At 39.7% G+C, this 21,422-nt stretch overlaps 3 protein-coding genes across 3 annotated transcripts; 2 read left to right on the top strand and 1 right to left on the bottom strand.

Annotated features, from left to right (window-relative positions):
- The first annotated feature begins 5,755 nt into the window (after positions 1 to 5,755).
- LOC147164339 (gamma-crystallin M2-like) lies at positions 5,756 to 7,244 on the top strand. Its single transcript, XM_086090807.1, has 3 exons — positions 5,756 to 5,852; positions 5,930 to 6,172; positions 6,907 to 7,244. Exons 1-3 carry the CDS (start codon positions 5,844 to 5,846, stop codon positions 7,177 to 7,179), a joined length of 525 nt encoding a protein of 174 aa, XP_085946933.1. The 5' UTR covers positions 5,756 to 5,843; the 3' UTR covers positions 7,180 to 7,244.
- A 1,891-nt stretch (positions 7,245 to 9,135) lies between these two features.
- Positions 9,136 to 9,953, top strand: LOC147164338 (gamma-crystallin M1-like). The gene is made up of 3 exons (XM_086090805.1): positions 9,136 to 9,228; positions 9,301 to 9,552; positions 9,628 to 9,953. The coding sequence occupies exons 1-3, from the start codon at positions 9,220 to 9,222 to the stop codon at positions 9,901 to 9,903; spliced, it is 537 nt and encodes a 178-aa protein (XP_085946931.1). The 5' UTR covers positions 9,136 to 9,219; the 3' UTR covers positions 9,904 to 9,953.
- A 3,064-nt stretch (positions 9,954 to 13,017) lies between these two features.
- Positions 13,018 to 14,285, bottom strand: LOC147164337 (gamma-crystallin M3-like). The gene is made up of 3 exons (XM_086090512.1): positions 14,134 to 14,285; positions 13,819 to 14,058; positions 13,018 to 13,347 (listed from the first exon to the last, which is right to left on the bottom strand). The coding sequence occupies exons 1-3, from the start codon at positions 14,146 to 14,148 to the stop codon at positions 13,069 to 13,071; spliced, it is 534 nt and encodes a 177-aa protein (XP_085946638.1). The 5' UTR covers positions 14,149 to 14,285; the 3' UTR covers positions 13,018 to 13,068.
- Positions 14,286 to 21,422: the final 7,137 nt, after the last annotated feature.

Below are 21,422 nucleotides of genomic sequence, written 5' to 3'. Positions count from 1 at the left end.
TATTCAAATAAATTGACATTTCAATTAAAACAATTTTTTTTAATATTTATTTGAAAGTATCAAAAAGAATGTTAGATAACCCTTGTGTAAAATAATCTTACAATTTTGTAATGTGACAATTGTGTGACTGCAGGATCTTATGTTAAAATTCATTGAAAATGAAATAATAATGGATAGTGAAGCAGTCATGTCATACTGATCATATAACAATAAAAGAGGCTAAATGTTTGTCAGTAGGGGGGTGTGAATTGCCTCGTATCTGGCGATTCGATCCGTATCACTAGACATAGATCACGATTCGATTAGATACCGATTAATCACGATACAAATATATATAAGTCGATTATTGCGGTATTTTTTTAAATTCAAAATTGTGAAAATACTAATCAGTAGTGATAGACAAATGAAGCTTCATGAAACACTTGTGATATTATTTGACTCCTCTAGATGGCACTCTTGGTTTAAATGGGCCAGCTAACCAAACAGACAGACAGACAAATGAAGCTTTATGAAGCACCTGTGATATTTTTTTGCTCCTTGAGATGGCACTCTTGGTGTAAAAGCTAACCTCAAGTAAGATGTTTTGTTGAATATTTCCATCAAAAATTGATGTTTAAAAATCGATTTGGCCGCATATTGAATCGATACGAGAATTGTGCACGGTAATATCGCGATATATTGCAGAAACAATTTTTTTTAACACCCCTACTTGTCAGTAATTTGCCTGCTAGGTTCTTTGCAGTGATGATTCATGCACTTCGTTTCTATGAATGGGTTAAAATAGTTGGCAGCATTCCTTGGACAACCAGCTGAAGTTGGATTTAGTAAAAAAAAAAAGAAGAAGAAAGAAAAGTCTTTACTGAGCCTCCACTATAAAACCAAACCATACTATGATCCTGCGCTTTGTGAAGACAACACTGCCTGCCTGCACAGCACTCTGCGGCATTGATAAGCAAGGTCCATTCCCATCATTTTCTCATTTTGTCTGCTTTAGTTTTTTCAATCCTTAATCATAACTTTTGTGTGTGTTGTTTTTACTACCTTCTAGCTCTTTGAATTGTATTGTAAAAAAAAAAAAAGTGCATTACAAATGAGAGAATTTGTATTGTTCTTCATTTAATGGGACCCAATGTATAAGAATTATAGGGGGAGTATTTTTATTAACACATATTGTTAAACGCTTTTTAAATTAATTTTGTCATATTTTTTAGCCATCCTGAATTTTTTTTTTAAATCATCATCACCAAAATAAGTCCCATATCGCGACACGCTTTCTTGATATTTTATTAATAACTATTAGTTCATGCACAATTTGTAAATGTTGGGAGGGCAGTGCACCACCAGATGGTGCTGTTCATCTAAATAAGTTTCAGAGTTGTGTGATTCATTCAACATTGACCAATTTTGTTTTTGTTGGTTTATGGACCAGTGAAATTTGCCTTTACCAACAAATAAACGAGCAGTGTTGTTGATCTTGGTTTTTGAACCTGGCAGCTGACTAAATGTTATCATTAGTGAAGTTTTATAATTAATAATTGTTTTGTGAGGACATCAGAATTCTCCTTGTATAAAAACAGTTTTTTTTTACCCTAGTTGTGTGCAACAATTTTTCCTTCATATGAAATCAGCACAATTTATTGTACTGTACATATAAGTTGTCGGCACACCATCATTTTCCCTTTTCAAATTCTATTTGTCATATTTGAGGTATTCCCACATGCTGAGTGTCTTGTGGTATTTATCTAGAGTTCCATTTACATGACAATCCTTCCACCGTGGCAGGATGAATCTTATTGACATGACCAACGAGGAGCGCCACGTTGGCCTTTCCGGGAGTCATGGTTGTTTTGTGGAAACGGCACGACACCCAGAGAGGAGAAAAGACTCCTGCGGCATCTCTGCTGATGGCGGGCTGGGGTTCGAACAACAAGCATGATATATAAGCATTGAGCTCCACCAACAAACAATCACAGAGTGACACCATCAATATGGGGAAGGTCTGATTTGTTTCTGTTTGTCATTTCATTCTGCAGATAATCTTATTTTTACAATTATGTGTTTTTCACTCCAGATTATCTTCCAGGAGGACAGGAACTTCCAATATGTCCGATAAGCGCTCTATCCCTATATAATAGTATCTAAGATAAGCCTATATTTAAAAATATATCCACCATAATAATTTTAGTGTAAAATTAATTGTACAAAAATTTATAATTCTTGATTCATCGCTTGCGTTGGAAGTTTGTAAAACGTAAAACTGATCTAATTAAAATGAGATCATTTATGTTATAACCTAATATTTGTCATGTTACAACATGAACCTTAAATTGTGAAAATCATGTTAAAATGTGAAAATTCTTAAGTTTAAATATGAAAATTATGTTAAAAAATTAAATGTTGAAACATGACAGAAGGTAAAAAAAAAAAAAGAAGAAGTTAAAACCTGATACAATTGACTTTGACTTCAGTTCATTGACTGAGTCCTTAGTGTCTTTTATAAATCATAGTTATTAGCAACATAAATACGTCATGCTGTTCTATAATATTGTAAAAATAAAAAAAGGTTAAAAGTGTTATGTTGTGATGTATGATTTAAAAAGAAAACCTACTCAGTGGTATCATCACTGACCTAACCTCGCCAGCCAGATTGATAATTGTGATTCACTTGAGGGAGTTCTTTACATTATTAATCTGCTACTTCACTAGGCAGACCCAGAGCCGTATATAGAGAGAAGCTGTGTCCGAATGTGCACCCTACTCCCTATATAATGCCCTAGTGAGGGGTCACGCCATTTTGTAGTGGCGTCCGAATGTCCAGGGAGCGAAAATGTAGGGCACTCAAAATTACCCACTGCATTCTGAAAAGTAGTGAGCATCAATGTTCACTCAAATGGGTTGATATAGACTACAATGCATTGCAAGTATGAAAAAAACATGATGCGAGCGACAGCGCAAGCGCGGAAATCAAAGCAATGCATTAAATATGACCAATGGAAATAATTAATACGTTAGTTGAAAATATTATGGTGAGGAACTGACCTCTCACTGTAAAAAATCTTGCAGCCATTATCTTATTGTAGCTTAAGTGCATAATACGATTTCACACAATGTTTTGCATGTTATGTTCATGTTTCATGAATAACTCTTTGAGGTGAGTTGTTCAAGCAAAAAGGTCAAATTTGAATATATGAACTTGACTTTTATTGTGCTAAGTTCACAAAGTCACAAAGCCATATTAAAGCGCTGCACATAGAGTGACTGAAAGTTACATTTGTTATACAGTATATAGAATATTATATGGTCTTTAGTGGAGTAAATCAATATTTTTATCAACACTCTATCATACTCCAAGTTAAAAAAAGAAAAAGTTCGCCAGTCACCCGTGTGGCCAGAACTCATGTTATGTTGAAACAATTTATATTTATAAGTTATGGACAATTTATAATTTTGTTTGCTTCATTTGATCAAACATACATTGGTATATGCAAAGCTCTTAGTGTGTCATGTTGAATTTTCAAGAAAAGACTATTATGTTAACGCCTTTTTTTTTCTTTTCTTTTTTTAAACTGTGAGCGCTGGTGTTGGATCTAAATATGAATCCATAATACAAAATCAGCCTGTATTTTTTTGATGTAAACTTTTCTGTCCTTAGTCATCTTTTCCAGGTCCTGCCGAACTCAAATTCCCTTCCGTTCCCTTGTTTTCGGCATTAAGAGCCTGCTTTGTGTTGTATTGACTTAGCACCATCTGGTGGTTTTTTATTGCCAAAGATCTGCGCCTTACAAGAGGCTGACATGTTTTGCTGCCATCTTTCTGCTACGGATACCTGAAGGAGAAGAACTTCGTGAACATAGTAAGTGGTGTGTGTGCTTCCAAATTCACGTGCTGCGAACTTAGGTTGTTCCATTCATTAGTTAACTAACCATACAGTTAAAAACACAAAAACAAAAAAACTAACTTATTTATTAATTAATTGGGTCTCAAAATTATTTTATTTTGAAAAGTGACCTGATTCTTCTTATTACATCCGTCCATGACAAACTCTTGACATATGTCCAGATGCTAATTATCTCGGCCGTGCAACACTAATATTAAATCCAAAACCTTATTCATGATAAGTGTTACCATAGTGAGTATATTAAAGCATACATAGTGGATTTGCGCTGTTGTAGCATTTTATTGTCCCAGGGTGATTGTTTCTCAGGAAACCAGCATTACATTAGTCAGGAAAGTGGACCATTGGTCATTATGAGATTGAGAGTTGGAAATAGGGCGAACCTGCTATTTAGGTAATTGATGACCCCCCAAAAAGTTTGTAATTGCTGGATACCACATGATGGCAGTAAAGCACTTTGTTCTGTTCGACAAGGCTGTGGTCTGACTAATTGAAGCTCCTCCCCACACTTCTGCATGGTGTTTTTCTATTACACGTTGCTTGACATGAGCACAAAAATAACAAATAGTTGAGTTTTTCAGATAATAATGGAGGAGTCGTTCCACCCCCCCCCCCCAAAAAAAATTGGCAAATAGTCTAATTTACAAATATGCAGTGATTTCTTGTATATTGAAATGAGGGATTCATGTTTGTGAATGACCCACAACATTTTCAGGATGCTCTCATGCCAGTTTAAGAAAATTATTGATGACTCGAAACTGAATAAGGTGTTTGTTTGTTTTTTGGCTGATATAAACTCCGAATGAAATGTGTCAGATGATCAATTGATCGGTTGGGTATCCAAAGCAATCCATTGTCTATTGAATCCTAATAGGGGATACAGTACTTGAGTTTATTACTGGAAATATAAGTACGTGGAACATGTTTTTGATGAAAAAAAAAGAAAAGATATTGTTTGAACAATACATTTAAAAAATACCCCGAGAATACTTAAAATTTTTCATATGTGATGTCATGTTTAAATTTGTGTGAATGCCCACAGCCGTTAGCACAAGTATGACAAGATCCGGTCCTCGAGGGCTGGAGTCCTGCAGGTCTTGGATATTTCCCTTCTTTGACACAGCTGCCTTGTTGCCTTTTTGTTAAACTAAATAACTTTTTGACTGCATCCCTGCTTGGATTTCACCTTCCCTGTTATTGGGTCCTCCACATCCCAAGTTAACACCATGTAGCACCACATATTGCCAATGATTTTTTCATAAGGCACATTTTGGGAATGTGAGAAGAAGTGTAGGGAGAACAGGCAAACGCCACGCAGCCAGAGTGGAGCCCAGATTTGAACCTGAATCTCAGAACTGCGAGGTGGACGTGATAACCATTATTCACTGTGCCACCATTTTATACATATTTTTTTTTCTCATGGACATTAGAATAAAGTTTGAATTTGTATTTCACATTATTTTGGGATATTATGTTCTCGGATTTTGATATTTCTTACAATTTTGTACTACAGACACATAGCCTAACTTACAGTATATTTTGATATCTTAAACTTTGTACAATCCCAACGAGAATCCTTGACGTCCTGTGTATTAGCTTGAAGTTCCTACAGTGTGAACAGCGAGTGGCTCCCTGCGCTGTTATGCAACACATTAGGCGTGAACAGCGTTTTTCCATATTGTTCTGCCTCTATTGTCCACAGGATGTGTGGATACCATACTAGTCCTTTCCTTTGTCCATCAACGTCAAACCCTGTTAATTATTTATTCTCTTTTTGTGTCAAATACAAATCTATATTTCTCACCCCATGTCGTGGTCCAACAAAAAGGTGCACATGTGCCAGCAGCGTTCATTTATAACTAGCAGAAGATTTGAATAACAATGCTTTGTTTGTGAGGAGGTGCTATAAAAAGCCCTGGAAACATGAGAAATCTCTCCAATAGACACCATGGGCAAGGTAGGCTCTGCTCCGCACGCATCAAACCACATGTTAGTTCTTTGTTGGTCGTCACGCAACCTCCCATCTCCTGACAGATCATCTTCTACGAGGACAAGAACTTCCAGGGTCGCAGCTATGAGTGCAGCAACGACTGCACGGACCTTCACTCCTTCTTTAACCGCTGCAACTCCATCCGGGTGGAGAGCGGTTGCTTCATGATCTACGAGCGAGCCAACTTCATGGGCCACCAATACTTTATGAGGAGGGGAGACTATCCCGACTACCAGAGATGGATGGGTTTCAGCAGCTGCATCCGCTCATGCAGGATGATTCCCGCAGTAAGAGTCGGAATGCTTGTAGTTCTTAAAGCTCGATCAGTCATTCCGATGTTCTCGATTCTGCTGGAAAACTAGACTAGTCAATGTGATGTCTGTTGTTCTGCCTCCAGGGTAATCATTCCAGTGTCTGTCATTTGGCCTTTGCTTTCCATATATAAAAACTAGATGGGCCAGTGCGATGTTCATGATTCTGCTTCTGTCTTAGATTTTTAAAAGATAGATCATTCTTTCTGATGTCTGAAATTCAGCCTCTGGTTTCTGTTCTGAAAAGTTGGACCTGTCGTTCTGATGACTACGAATGCACCTTTGGTTTCTGTACCTAGAGCTAGACTAATCATTTCAATGTTCATGATTAGACCTCTGGTTTTTATTCCTAAAAGCTAGACAGGTCGTTTCGATATTACCGATTCTTTAGACAAAGCTTTCAGGTTGCTGACTGTGATTCTGCCTTGGGTTTCTGTACTTAAAGTCAGACAGATAGTTTCAATGTGCATTTCTGTATTGGGTTCCCATATTTAAAGATAGGCCATTTGGACTTCTGCACCTCTGCCTCTGGTTTACGATTACAATGTCTGTGATTACATTTCTAGTGTCTATACTTAAACATGGACCGGTCGTTCATATACTTTCCGTTCTTCCTATGTCCATGATCCTACCCTTCATTCACATTACTTAAAATTAGTCATTCTGATGCCCTCGCAAACCCAACTGTGCCTTCTCATGTGATCCCGCAGTACCGAGGCTCGTACAGATTGCGTATCTATGAGAAGCCTGACTTCAGCGGTCACATGATGGAGTTCATGGACGACTGTGCCTGTGTGTCCGACCGTTTCCACCACCGCCATATCTACTCCTGTAACGTCATGAATGGCTACTGGATCTTCTACGAGTACCCCAACTTTCGAGGGCGCCAGTACTTCCTGAGGCCTGGCGAGTACCGGCGGTACCGCGACTGGTGCGCCACCTGCGCCATCGTCGGCTCCTTCAGGAGGGTCACCGAATTTTAGCCATCAAATGAAAGCCTTGCTGTAAATATCAAACGCTTTGTTTATTAAAGATGTCGGATTTTTAACTGGCCTTGTAATTGCTTTCTCCTTGATGTACATTGGTGTTTTTTTTAAGTCATTGGATATACAGCCTTACAATTGATCTATCATTGATTATGTATTTAGCTATAGATCATGTCCTATAATACTGAAAGATTTTTACTGCTCATTTTAGCAATACAAAACAAAACTTCCTTCTGTCATAATAACTAGGCTTTTGCAGACAGTTTTCTCTTTTTCATGTCAATTAACTTGAACCATTAAAAGAAACATTCATAGTCCATTTACTAATTAAAAAAACTTAATGGAACAATATATTCTTTTTTAAAATATCTATCCTTTTAATATGATTGATATTTTGTAGTTTCGCTAATTGCACTATATTTCCACTTGTATAATATACTGAACACTACTAAGAGATATTTTCTGTCCCATCTAAATGAATAAAGAAACAAATCTTTTTACATTTTAACACTGGAATATTGGGGGGAAAGGTAATACGTGTGTACTGTATTTATTTAATAATGATAATTAATACAATAGTATCACAATAAAAACAACATTAAATCAAATCTAATCTCTAATAACATAATTTAAAAAAGACACAGATAATGGTCTAAAGAAGTCAAAAGTCTAAAAAAGGCATTGTGTTTTCCATATAACATTGTAGTTGGACATTGTGACACGACGTGGCAGATTTAGGACTCAGACACAGAGATAGAAGTTTGAGGCCAAGGCAGAAATTTATTTTAAAAAAACCTCCTCGTTTAGAGGGAAAAAACAAAGGCGATTAAATGTTAAACTAAAGGCGCTCCAAAAGGGAGGATGTCTAAACTACAAACAAAACAATATCACTCCTTAACTAAAACTATACTGTGGCTATACAAAGTTACAAACCAAAGTTCACACAAGCGACAGGACAACAAGGCTGAGGACTGTGACTGGCTCTGACGAAAACACTTAGGCACAAGACGGGGGAGACGCAGATCATTTAACACATGAGGGTAATGGGAAACAGGTGGACACAATCAGGAATCAGTGTTGACACTGACACCACATGAGGAAGGGCAAGTGACCTGAAACGAAAGGAGTCAGAATTTTCAAAATAAAACAGGAAATGACAAAACAACCTCACCGCGGTGTGACACATTGAGGGTAATCCGTTGGATGAATAATGACTTATTAATATTTTTTTGTCCCAGTAACATTTGCATAAATAGAAAGTTTTTATTGCTAATTGATATTCTGCTGAATTTATTTGTGGTTCCATAAATTGTGCTAACTCCAGGGGGCACAGGGATGAAAATGTAGAAATCAAAGAATATACATGGGCTTTCCGACACTGCGGCCCGCCCACCCGCCCCTTGGGATCTGCTACATTAACCCGTCTTCCCACTCTAAGTGTTATTTGTTTTTATACACAAAATAAAAAGATAACATAAACCATTTTAAACAGAAAAATTAGCAATATAAGAAAAGGTACTGTACCCACAGGATTCATATGGACCTTTATTTATTCATTGTGTGTGCCTATTTTACAGAGGTGTTGAAAGGGATGCGTGGAACAATAAAGTTTTCGTGAAAGTTTAAGGATGAAGCATACTTAGTTACATTTATTTACATCAAGTAAATGGTGATTACTCCCCACACACACACACCGATTCCGGTTCTATGAGTTCATCCGAGAGGCGCTGAACGCTGCGCTCTCCCCAGTGGCCGTGATCACACCATATGTGCAGAAGCTTCTGACTGAGCGAGCACGCACAAAGCCCGCGTGCACACATAATGCAGGCGATTCGCAGCCAGAAATGTATGGATGGAGAAGCATTGTTACGCATTTATAGGCCCTGTTCAGCAAAAAGTCAGTCTGCCGATTCATCAGCTTTGTGCATTTGAATAACAACGCGTCATGGCCCCGGGATTTTGTATAAAAAGGCCTTGGAATCGTGGGGTTAGCAGAGCAAGTTGAACCCTCCACTGGGAACTACCTAAACCACAACCATGGGCAAGGTAAAGATATTCTTACAAATTGTTGCACTTCTTTAATGGGCAAAGCAAAAATGCCTCTGTTTCATTTATCAGATCATCCTTTTCGAGGAGAAAAACTTCCAGGGCCGCTCCTACGAGTGCCTGAACGACTGCCCTGAGCTGACCTCTGTTCTGAGCCGCTGCCAGTCCTGCCGGGTGGAGAATGGCTGCTTCATGGTCTATGAGCGCTCCAACTTCCTGGGTAACCAGTTGTTCCTCAAGAGAGGAGAGTACCACGACCTGCAGCGCATGATGACTATGGGAGTGACCCTGGACTCCATCAGATCCTGCAGAATGATCCCCTCCGTAAGCAACTAACCTGAATATTACGAGCGTTACCATGCCAGACATTGGTATTGACGCTTGGAATTTGAATTACAGCACAGAGGCCAATTCAGAATTAAGATCTTTGAGCGAGAGAACCTGAGCGGTCAGTCCCAAGAGCTGCAGGAGGACTGCGACAACATCATGGAGCGCTTCCGCATGAACGACATCCTGTCCTGTCAGGTGCTGGAGGGTCACTGGCTGCTGTTTGATCAGCCCAACTTCCGTGGCAGGATGATCTACTTGAAGCCCGGTGAGCACCGCAGCCTGAGGGAGATGGGCCAGAGCGGCATCAGGATCATCAGCTTGAGGCGTATCACTGACATGTGCTAGAACTATGTACTCAGCTTGAATAAATAAAAACAATGCCTTCTTCATAAGTACCTTTGCTTGTTTGGTGTTCATTCAGTCGCTGGAATCTCCCTGTAGACCGAAAAACACACCTTATTCAACTGGTGTGCATCTATTTGTTCTCAACACCAACTTATGTTATTGTCAAGAGCACAGATATCAAGACTAAAGCTTTGAGCAGAGTCGCCCCTCTGTGTGGGGTGGCCGAGAGAGTATATGAACAGGAATCATCTGGGACCTTCTTCCGCATCAGGCAGAAAAGGCGGTCCACGGTAGGCTATGTACTCGATCGTTCTGGCATCCATTAAATTGTTCAACTGACAATATACAGTCTTCTGGGAGTTACTGTTAGTATAGTGTTTAAGGACCGGTGAAATTTTGCGTCAAACTTTATTTGCCTTTCCATTACTACCAGAAGAATTGATGGAAGTGGCCACCTCTGTCACGACATAATCAACTTTAATACTGAAGTTGTTTTCAACACGGGGTATCCAATTCATCAGACTATTCTTATGCCTAAGGTGCTTTTGTTTTGTTAGCAAGGTAGTTCAGATGGGCACAGCAGTCAGGTCTTTAATGTCTCAGTGAGGAAAAGCTGAATTTAAGAACTGAGATAATTACACTGACTATGTTTACATGCCATCACGATTCAGGTTAAGGTCACAATTCTAGCTTCTGACAGATTAAGCATAACCTGTTTACATGCGTGAGTAGACAGCGTAACTCCCTAGACTTGCTAATGTGATTGACCCCCGTCTAAACAGCAACGCACGGACAGCACAATGATAAATAGAAATCCGGACATTGACGTCACATGTCCCAAAATGAGCCAACCATTTTGGCAACACAGAAAACACGTGTGCCGCTTTGAGTAAACGGCAAACAAGAAGAGGCAAAAAAAGGATCAAACATTCTCCAGGCTACCAAAAGAGGAACCAATTTGTAGCCAATGGATCACAGCAGACGGAGGATTTGGGATCCTCCGCATTGCTTGTGTAGCGATCACTTCATATCAGTTGTGTCAATTACTGAATCAGTTTGTCGTGTAGATGTAGCACAATTGTATAGTTATTAAATGAAGGCGAAAGATGTGATCGGGCACTTTGTACATGGTGGCTGAATCAGCAGACGCTAATTTGCCTGACTTCAGGCAAGTTACCAAACGCAAAATGTATGGGAAATAATCTGTTTCGTTCAAATAGATATCGTACAGTTGAATTTAATGAATGACCAAACCCATAAAGACTTTTTACGGCATAAATGACGGCGGCGGCCAAATTAGCAGATGCTAAGTTGCTAACGTACCTAAATAACACTGCCAAGACTTGAGTGAAACTGCTAACTCCGATGGCATTTTGACTAAACATAAAGGGCAAATATTCCACGTAGCAGCGTCACCGAGTTGAAAAAAAAAGAAGCCCTCCCAATACTTTATCGTCAGTCCAATCTGTCCCCCTCACGCATGTATATCATGTGTTTCATCAAAGTGATTGTCAATGCTCTTGGGCGGAAAGTTGACGGATAAACGCTAGTTTTATCCCTCCTCGTCAATGTAGTCCATTAATGCGGCGCTGCCACTTTCCTGCCACAAGGGGCGTGTTCAAAGACGTTCATGTGACGTCCGGATCTCTATACAAGTCCTCCAACAATAACGACCAAATTGGTCGTTTTACCTCGCACCAAAATAAGACCAAGTTTCACGTATTGTAGTTTAGCGACCTCTATGAGCCATGTTGAATAGCGTAAAAATACAAAATCCAGTATCGAACTCAGCCCATTTGATTCAAAGAAGAATGTTTATCTCACTGAGCTAACGGGCCATGAGTGAATTTAGTGTATTTTTTAGTGTTGTTGGTTAATGGTTGGAGTTAGGATGAGGCTTTCAGAAAGGTAAAAAAAAAAAAGAAAAAAAAAAAAGGTTGTACAGTACACGTCACGTCTTTACATGGGACACTAATGGTTGAGATTAGGAAAAGGCAAAGTGAGGTTGTAGAAAATTACAAAAGATGTAGTGAACACTAACAAAACATGTAGACAACAATTAAACAATCACTGGCCAAGTACCTCAGTGAGATAATCACTCGTCTTTCGACCAGAGGGGCTGGATTCGATTCTACCTTTTGGCTTTAGCGCTATTCAACATGGCCAATAGAGGTCGCTAAACTAAAACACGTAACACTTGGTCGTAATTTAGCACCTTTTCAAAACGTCCTATGTGGTCATATTTATTGGATGACTGTTTCCTATAGACAAAATTTCCGCTTCTTTTTTAAATTAATTTATTTTAATTTTTTTTCCTCTGGAGAGCTCAGTTCATTTGGTAATTTTACCGATTTGACATGTCATCATCATTGCTCTTTTAAAAACATTTTTTTTTAATTATTATTTTTTTATTAATTTTTATTTTGTATGTGGGTGTGTATGTGCATGTGTGCGTGCGTGTGAGTGTGTATTCATTAGTTCACCTAAAACCTATTAAAAAATCCCATACCGTTCACCTAAACCAAACACTTCAGAATCCAGCCAGAGTCGTGAGGCCGTCAGGAGACCCGAGGAAGGACCAAAGAAAAGAAAGGAAAGTGAAATCCAGCACCGAAAAGACACCACCCACCACCCACCGGGCCACCAACCAGAGTTCTTCACCAACCCCAGAAACATCTAAATTCCAACAAATCAGGGAGAACTCAAGAGACCAACGGAGAGACTGAGGAAAGGAAGGAAGGACAGACGAAGCAGAGTGAGATCCACAGACATCAGCCTCCAACGATTCAACGACCAGAGGAAGAAGCAGATTGTGTCTGAGTTTCAATAGATGCTGGTGTGGTGGATCTGGCATGCATGAAAATCTCCACCAAAAAGGGGAGCCGTCGACCCCTGCCAGGACAGAGCAAGCGCAACACCTCAGGGCCCCACAGGCCACGGCAGCGCCAAGGGACAATTTATTGACTGCAGGTAAACGCGGTCATTGAGGAAGACTCTTACTTGATGTACAGACATTAAGGAAATGTGATCGTTTGAATATGGATTAACATATAATCACATGGCGATATTAATGCTGGAAAAATATCAATATGACATTGCAATGACAACAGCAAGTACATTTAAAGTGATTTTTATTTAAAATCTTGTTTTGCTGCACAGTTGCTTCTAAGAACAGGAATCCATGATGCGCTTCATGCTCATGAAGCGAGTGCCGCTCATGCCCATGTCCCTGAAGCTCCTGTACTCGCCAGGCCTCAGGTAAATCATCTTGCCCCTGAAGTTGGGCTGCTCAAAGAGCAACCAGTGGCCATCCAGCACGCTGCAGGACAAGCATTCACTCATACGAAGGCGGTCATTGATGTTTTCGCAGTCCTCTTGCAGCTCGTTGGACTGGCCGCTCATGTTCTCCCGCTCAAAGATCTTGATCTTGAATTGGCCTCTGTGCTGTGGGTTGAAACAAAAGAGGCAAAAGTCAGCAACACACTCAATTTTAAATGGATTGTTGTTTTAAGTGGAAAATTGATTTACAATTTGGTACAGTGGGGTATGAAGCTAGTCAAATCTTCTGGGTTTGAATTTTGGTATGTCCTCAAAGTGTTTGTATGGGCTTAGCTTGGGTAATCTGGTTTCATACCACATTTTAAAAACATGCATGCTAGGTAACTTGGACTTAAAGTAAATGTGGCAAGGCAGTATCTTCTTATATACTGTTCAAAGAACTGAGGCTCAAACTTAAAACCACTGGGGACAACTCTTCCACCTAAGCCAATCCACACCTTCCCTGACAGTGAATGATTGTTGCTTAGATATGCTCTGTGATTAATTTGCGACCAGTCCAGAGTGGTGCAGATGCCCAATTCACGAATGACCCTGAACAGATTAAGTGGTAGACATTGGATGCCTGTGATACAGTACCATGGGGATCATGCGGCAAGACCTGATGCAGTCACTCATGCCCATGCGCTGGTAGTCTGAGTAGTCGCCCCTCCTGACAAAGAACTGGTTGCCCATGTAGTTTGTGCGGTCATAGACCATGAAGCAGCCACTCTCCACTCGGCAAGAGAGGCACCTGGTCAGGTAAGAGGACATGTCAGCGCAGTCACTGCTGGTCTCATAGGAGCGACCCTGGAAGTTCCTGTCCTCGTAGAAGATTATCTGAAACCCAAGCAGTAGTAACTGATTAGATTGATTGATTCTCAAATAAAACTAACTCCCACAATGGAGATTTACCTTGCCCATGGTCATGGCTGCGGTGGTACGTGTGGAAGCTCAAACAGACTGCTTAGTTTTCTCCATGTCACCCAGCTGCTTTTATACCTGACCTCGTGCCTGAAGCATACATGACCCCATTGTGCAAAGTCCTGACAGGGCAACATGCAGCGGTGGCCCCATCGCGTGCACGGCTGCAATTGAAAGAGACCTTTAAACGCATCGTGATTTGCGGTGGTAGCAATTGTAGCGAAGAGGCCCCATCGTGTTATTGTCTACACTGTTCAAAGGCAGAAAACAGGTTTTCCACAAACAAAACCCTCTTAAGCATCACTCCATCAATACATTATTATAAGCATACATTCTATAAAACAAACAAATCCCATATAGAAATAATTGAACTGCTGTATACAAACTCATTTTAATGGACATGAGTATGTGCAAACTACTCTTAAAATGTATTATATATTATAAAGTGTATTACTACTTGTAGGCATATTATAGTCTGTGAATGATAATGTGTTTCACTAGTTCTATTGCTTGTGAAAACAACAGACGGAATTCTGAAGTTGTGTGACACATGACTGATCAATGACCATATATAAATATATTATTTTAGAGGGTGGGTAATATTCAGAGAAAAAACTATATAAACGTACAAATTTGCGACTTTATGATGGCAAATTTGCGAGAGAAAAAAAACTAAAAAATGTACGTTAAATAAACGCGCAAATTTGTGACATTATAAAGTGGCAAATTTGCGAGAATTTTTTGGGTAAACTTATGAGAAATAACCTTTGTGAGAAAAAAAAACCTCTCAGAAACTTGCGAGAAATACATAGCAGAGCTATTGACCTTTTGCATGTGACGTCACAGCCCTCATGGGAACGCCCCCTCGGGAACACTGAACGGCAAAAGAGCCACTTGCCTGTATTGTAACCATTGAATCTCATACAAAGTAAAGTTCATTATCTAATTGACTATCTTATAAAATGGTCATATCTTGCTGTGCGGTCGGTTGTACAGACAGACAAAGGAGTAAACCAAATGTTGCTTTTTATCGCATACCTACTAATGAAGACAATAAATGTCGATTAATAGCAGCAATCAACAGAAAGGACTGGCAACCCACAAAGTATTCACAGATTTGCAGTGATAATTTTTTTGCGAAGTTAGTAGATAAATGTTGTAATTAGTAGATAAATGTCCATACATTTTACTCGTAAACGTACACTCTAACAAAGATTGTAATAGAGGTGTCGAATTGCGTGTTTCAAATCACATTAACGAGCCAGATAGTTAGCATCCACTCCAACTGCACGAACACACAGCTTAGTTTTAAAATGCACCTTCTTCAAAACTATTAAGTGCATTTGACTGTTTAATAATGGGGGATTTCGTCTTTGTGCTTGGAGTTTTTCACTCTGGAGCCGGAGTCATATTCATGAAATTACCGCATAGCTTGCCACTACGATAGTCGTTTGTTCCATGCTAGTAAATATAGTAACATAATATCATCACAGCGTTTCAATATAGAACGGACTATGTAAAAATAAGTCAGTTAGCATGATAAACAAGTTTTAACTTTGCATTACGAGGTATATTGTCCCCTGGTGTGAGCGTAGCATCTCGTCTCAGAGACCCAGCCAGCAACAAGCTTTTAAATCAGCCCCGTTGTAAGGAAAATAATACTAAAAGACTAAATGTGCAACTTAGACTGACAGGCGACCTTCGGTTGAAGTAATAGATTCCATGGCTCTATGGGCAATAATAACTTTTAATTTATAAAGTAACAGTCGCTAAGTCGCAAAGTCACTAAGTCGCTTCGGGACACGTCCACTTCCATTCAACAATCATTTCCTTCCGCCATCCGTCATAGGGCAGTCACGTGATCACGTGATGTCGGTGCAAATGGTCAATAGTCTGGACGTGGTGCTGGCTTTTGTCCACAAGGAGCTAACCTGAGAATTCGTTGGTGGTTAATGGAAAACTCTTAATAAAATGAAAAGGCAGGATGGAGACGTATTTCTTCTTAACTCTTTGACTGCCAAGCATTTTCAGAAAAGAGAACATGTGGATGCCAGCTGATTTAAGCATTTTGACTGATCTTTCAAGGTCCACAGAAAATTTTGTGTTTGGACTATGGAAACACAAATACTACCAAATGAAAGATTGAACTCTCATCTTTCATCAGGAAAAAAAGTTTGTTTCTACCTTATTCCGTTTTTCAGTAATCAACAATAGAAAATAGGTTAGTTTCAACCAAATGCTCTGTTTTGGACCAAAATATGGAGACATCAAGCATTTTGTGAAACGATATTATTTCATGCACTCTAGTGAATTTGACACTTCTTTTTTTTTTCCATGAATGATGCCACAAACACCTAAACAGTGCTTTACTGCTGTAAAACACTACCACCAACAATGAAAAAGTGTTTTTTTGATAGCAAAATACGTTTATTTACATTCAACAGTGTAACAATTTGACAAAACAATTTGGCAAACTATTTACAAATGTGTGCAACTGTGGTACTATTTACAATTGTGTGGCTGTTTCAACTACACAGTTTTTCTTTTTGTGTGGTTTATTGTGTAAAACTCCCCTGCGTGCAAGGGGACGCAGCATGATTTGCACCACAGATTAGTTTCACTGCGATTGCCCCTTCGCGTGCACTTTCTTGCCGGCCTTTTTCTCCGGGGAGTAGCAGGTATATACTGCAGTGTGTGTTTGGCCATGTTGTCATCAAGTCTACTCTCAGGATCATGATACGGTGACCTGGTGTTACGTCTGGCTTCCTCATGTCCTTCAGTTCCTATACCGGGTGGTAAGAGATGTTCTGATCCATCTTATCCACTCCATTCATGGTAGCATCGTAGTCCAGAACCAGTGTCTTCTCCGTGATCAGACTGTAGCCACTCCTCCGATGAATATGCATTGGACTCGGGGTACTCTTCATCGTCCGATTGAACGTCCGCCTGTGCAGAAGTGCTCCACGTTTTCCGCCGTTAGCATCACTAGCCGGTGAGGCTTTACGACGTGATCGAAGCCGCCGCGTCAACGCTTCCAACTTCGGCATCAACCTCGGAGTCACCATAATCATCATCAATGTGCTCTTTAGAATTGGTCGATGCTTTTCGTCTTTGAAAAAAATGCTCAAGCGTGAGCTGCTTGCAACCGGTCGCCATTTTCGCTTCCTCAGCCATTCTCCCCTCAACACTCTAGCTCCGCCTCACGTCTTCTACTACTGACTCCTACCCAATCTTGTCCAAAGAGAGTCATCGCTGCCATCTAGTGCCCATAAATAGTCATTATACTAACTCGATCTGCTTGATACTTTCAGCACAGCTGGCCAAGGCAAAAAAACAAACAAAAAAACATAGTGATTGTCTTTTAACATCTTTGGTGGCACTCATTTGGATTTTACTACACGTTATTAAACGTTTTTGGCGGTCAAAGAGTTAAACACTTCCTGACCCCCTATCAGCTGACTAACACTAACCAATCAGAAGCTGGCATACTTTAGGTAAATGCAAGTGAATGACAGAGAGCAGCAGCTTCAACACATCAACAAAAAAAAAAACCCAAAATGTATGAATGTGTAGATAGTAATTCTGGAAACATACATGTACAAGTAAATATCTATTTTAACAAATTTATTTAAATGCTTTAATATTTTATTAAGGTTGAAAAGTTCCTTAATAAACACCATTGAGACGGAAGAAATGTAAAAAAAAAACGGCAAGCAAAGTGGCTGAGTAACATCTCCCATAAAGATAGAGTTGTCGTTGTTGTCAACTGCCTTAAGTGTCCCATTCTTGGCTATCAGCTCTTGTAAATAGAGCGAACTGCACTCTTCAATTTGGGCCACGGGAGCGAGCATTAGCTTTCTTATGTTGACAAGTGGCAAGCAAGTACTGCCAATTCTAAAGCGACTCACAGGGAAGGGATATTGGTGACCGTATTCACCGGAGGACTTATTCATTTTAGACAACATTTTAAATTATTCAGGGTGACCTCCAATTCTACATTTTAAACATTTTCACATTGCATGCTGCAAAAAGTAGATTTTCCTTTACTAGTGTTCTTATTTTGTTGTCAAAATAAAATTTTCATTATTATCCTTCTGGGACAATTATTAGGTGACTCAAACCAATGTTGTTGAATAATAATTAGTAATTGTTTAGTCGTGCAAACTTCTGGCTTTGAAAATACGCGTAAAGAATCAAAATCTACACAGCAAATCGGCCAGTGTTAAATTTCCAGTGTTCGATCAGATAATAAAAAAGTTACTCTGTTTTATTTATAGCAGTCTCCATGACATAAAAAAGCGTGTTATGGGCAAATTTGTGATGCTCAAAACACCCACTGACACGCAACTTTTGCGTAAAAGCATTGCGCTGTGTGAAACTCTGGAAAAGTCAAACCACTTCCTGAACCCATGAAGTGCCTAACGTCATCGGTGACGTCGTTTGCCCGGAATGAATCACGCCTCGACACGCGCTTCAGAAATTTCTTCCTGGATTACTCGACACACACTCCAAAGCCTCGGCACATTACGTCCCATCACAAGAGCTGGGTCAGTTGGTGAACAACGACTGTAAGAGCACTTTAGCAACAAAAAGAGAGCACCGCCGACTACTTCCACTTCTTTCCTGGGACTATACAGCCGGGGCACTATTTTCTCCAGCAGTGCCTTTTTTGTGGTACGTGATAGCACTTCCGCTATTTTAGTGGCAATCCGGCAGTCGGCAGTTGCGCTAAATAGCTTTGGCATGGATGATAAACACGGCTGCTACCTCGGTACAGTTCAACAGCAAATAAATACACTTACCAACACTTGTATGCTACTTCCTTGCTCATCATTCGGTCCCGGCTGGCCGTGTTGTTACGCTGACAACAGATAGGACGTTGTGTGTTACGTAGCCGGTACTCGAAGCCAATTGGCTACCGCAAAGCAAAATGCGAAAAAAGTTAAACATTTTCAACTTTGGCGAATACGTGAGCGTGTGGATTTTTGTCACAAATGTGCGGATTTCGCTGGGATGCATCGTGTCCCAGCGCTCCAAACGCGTCCTCCACGCTTCCCCCCGCACTTTCCTTACGATCCACGCGAAGTTAATTGACTACACTGCAAACGCGCCGCCGAATCGCACTCCACCGATTTTGGTGTGAATGCAGCATAAGATTTACACTCATTGGTGTGGACACAAACACTTTTCTAGCGTTAGCTTTAACACTGTACTAGCGATTTTGCTGTGTAGACGCTGCATTTTGGATAAATTGTTGGCGGGCATGTGCACAGAAAGACCCCTAATGGTGTTCAAGTATCTGCCCTTTTGCACTGAATGAAAAGTAAGTGCCATTCCCTTATTATTATATAGCTTATTAAGACATTAACTAGCGGGTTATTTAGCACCCTAATGAGCTACTTAGAAAGTTTAGCTTGATTTTCCTTCATAACATATTTTCATACATCAATATAGTATTGTTAGAGTAGACAATATTAAGTATTGTACTCTTTGCGTGTTCAATTAACTGAATGGTGAGATTCTGTTGAAGAAGTTCCTTTGCAAAGGTATTAATTACCAGAAGCTTCTGATCACACAATTGAAGTCACCCAAGCAGTGCTCTGTTCAAAATGTGTTGTCTTCTCTCCAGCCCACATCGTTATTTATTCACAAAGAGGGTTCATAAAAAGGTCAGCCCACAACACACCTGGTTACAACTGAATGAATACAAGAGAATCCGTTCCCATGGGTATAAATCAGATTAGAAAAAATACAATAATAATAAGCCTGACTCCCTTCCGACACAGCAGAATCCCCGGCCCTCCCTTTAGATTACGAATGAATAGACAGACCCGTTGCTCTTTCTCATGAAAGTAACACAGATAAGAATATAGGTCTATTCATACAGCCATACTGAGTTAACTAAATATAAAACGGCTAAAATATAATTTAAAACTGAAAAACAATGTTAATAACTCATCAGTATCAAAAAAACACAGTAGAAAAGGACAGAAAGAAAAAAAGGAAGGTAAATGGATATACAGGGTGTCCATAAAGTTTGGGTACATAGTAAAAACACATACTTTTCAAAACAATTTTATTCAGTTGTAATGTTGATAAATAATATTTTCAATGTGATTTCCAATTTTTCAATATGTAACATCACACACGAAGATTACAAATGTGCTGAAATCGACAGCAATGCAGACCTATTCTGAATTGAATGAATCAAATTATGCATTGAAAATGATGGAAATCACCATGTTGAAAATATTATTTATCAACATTACAACTGAATAAAATTAAGTTTTACAAAGTATGTGTTTTTTGCCATGCACCCAGACTTTATGGACACCAAGTATTATTTTTGCGTTAATTAGAAAAAATTGAACATCTAGCATGTATCCATGATACACCTCATGCCATCTCCCTGAAGCTGCACTATACTAACTACTAGAAGACTGTATATTGTCAGCTGAATTATTTAAAGGGTTAACCAAAAAATGTTATTTGCAATAATATGTTAATGTTATATGTAGCCCCATTAGTCTAAATACTGTATTCTAATTAATATTGCGTTTGTGGAATATGAATAAAGTAGCAAAACCCACTCATTTTTATCCATCCCAGATCAAAATGGTCGCCATTTTGACACTTGCTGTCGACTCAGGCCCCGTCCAGATGGAAGCAAAGCCGGCTTCGTTCCTCAAACAAGCTAAGGAGGCTGCGCAAAACGACTACGACACGGCTATCCGCCATTGTTGTTGACAGACTGGCAGTTCCTGTGCAGTCACGCGAGAATTGCCGCACACGTCATCAATCTGCGACAATGTGTCGTCATTGAGCTGTGACCATTACGTCATCACTGGAAGCGTATCCTGCATATGGTGTCCAGACGGATGCGTACGGGGCGCGTTTTTGAAATCTTTCCATTCTGGAGCCCGGTTTCAAAAGTGATCGGTTTTAAGCTCCGAAACTGCACCATCGTGTGGACGAAGGACCTAAACGGTAAGAAACTTGTGAGGACACATTGAAACTGGCTTTCGTGTGGACAGGGCCTAAAATTAACATGAATGGTAATGACCAAACACAGCTCAGCTTGTGAATGTCACATGACCAAACTCAGAAAACAGGTGAGCCGTGATTGGTTGTTATCTGAGCCCTGGCAGTGATGTCATTTCCAGTCTTGATATATATGCGCTTGAAAATCTAGAACAAATGGCTGTATACCGGTGGAAAAATGTGGGTTTGTCCGTCTGCAGGAAAATTCTAGCGACTGAATCACACCAAACAAGCAAAGG

The sequence above is a fragment of the Leptonotus elevatus genome, chromosome 12 (genome assembly GCF_054856555.1).
Source record: "Leptonotus elevatus isolate MCC_2025b chromosome 12, RoL_Lele_1.0, whole genome shotgun sequence".
Lineage (NCBI taxonomy): Eukaryota > Metazoa > Chordata > Actinopteri > Syngnathiformes > Syngnathidae > Leptonotus > Leptonotus elevatus.
The sequence above is the reverse complement of the archived record's forward strand: the minus strand, read 5'-3'. Positions and strand labels throughout refer to the sequence as shown.

Bases quoted from the DNA above. Each gene is read 5' to 3' on its own strand.
- LOC147164339 (XM_086090807.1), top strand. The intron at 6,173-6,906 runs GTAAGAGTCGGA...GTGATCCCGCAG, and splicing joins CATGCAGGATGATTCCCGCA to TACCGAGGCTCGTACAGATT.
- LOC147164337 (XM_086090512.1), bottom strand. The intron at 13,348-13,818 runs GTACTGTATCAC...TTCAACCCACAG, and splicing joins CTTGCCGCATGATCCCCATG to CACAGAGGCCAATTCAAGAT.
- LOC147164338 (XM_086090805.1), top strand. The intron at 9,553-9,627 runs GTAAGCAACTAA...TTTGAATTACAG, and splicing joins CCTGCAGAATGATCCCCTCC to CACAGAGGCCAATTCAGAAT.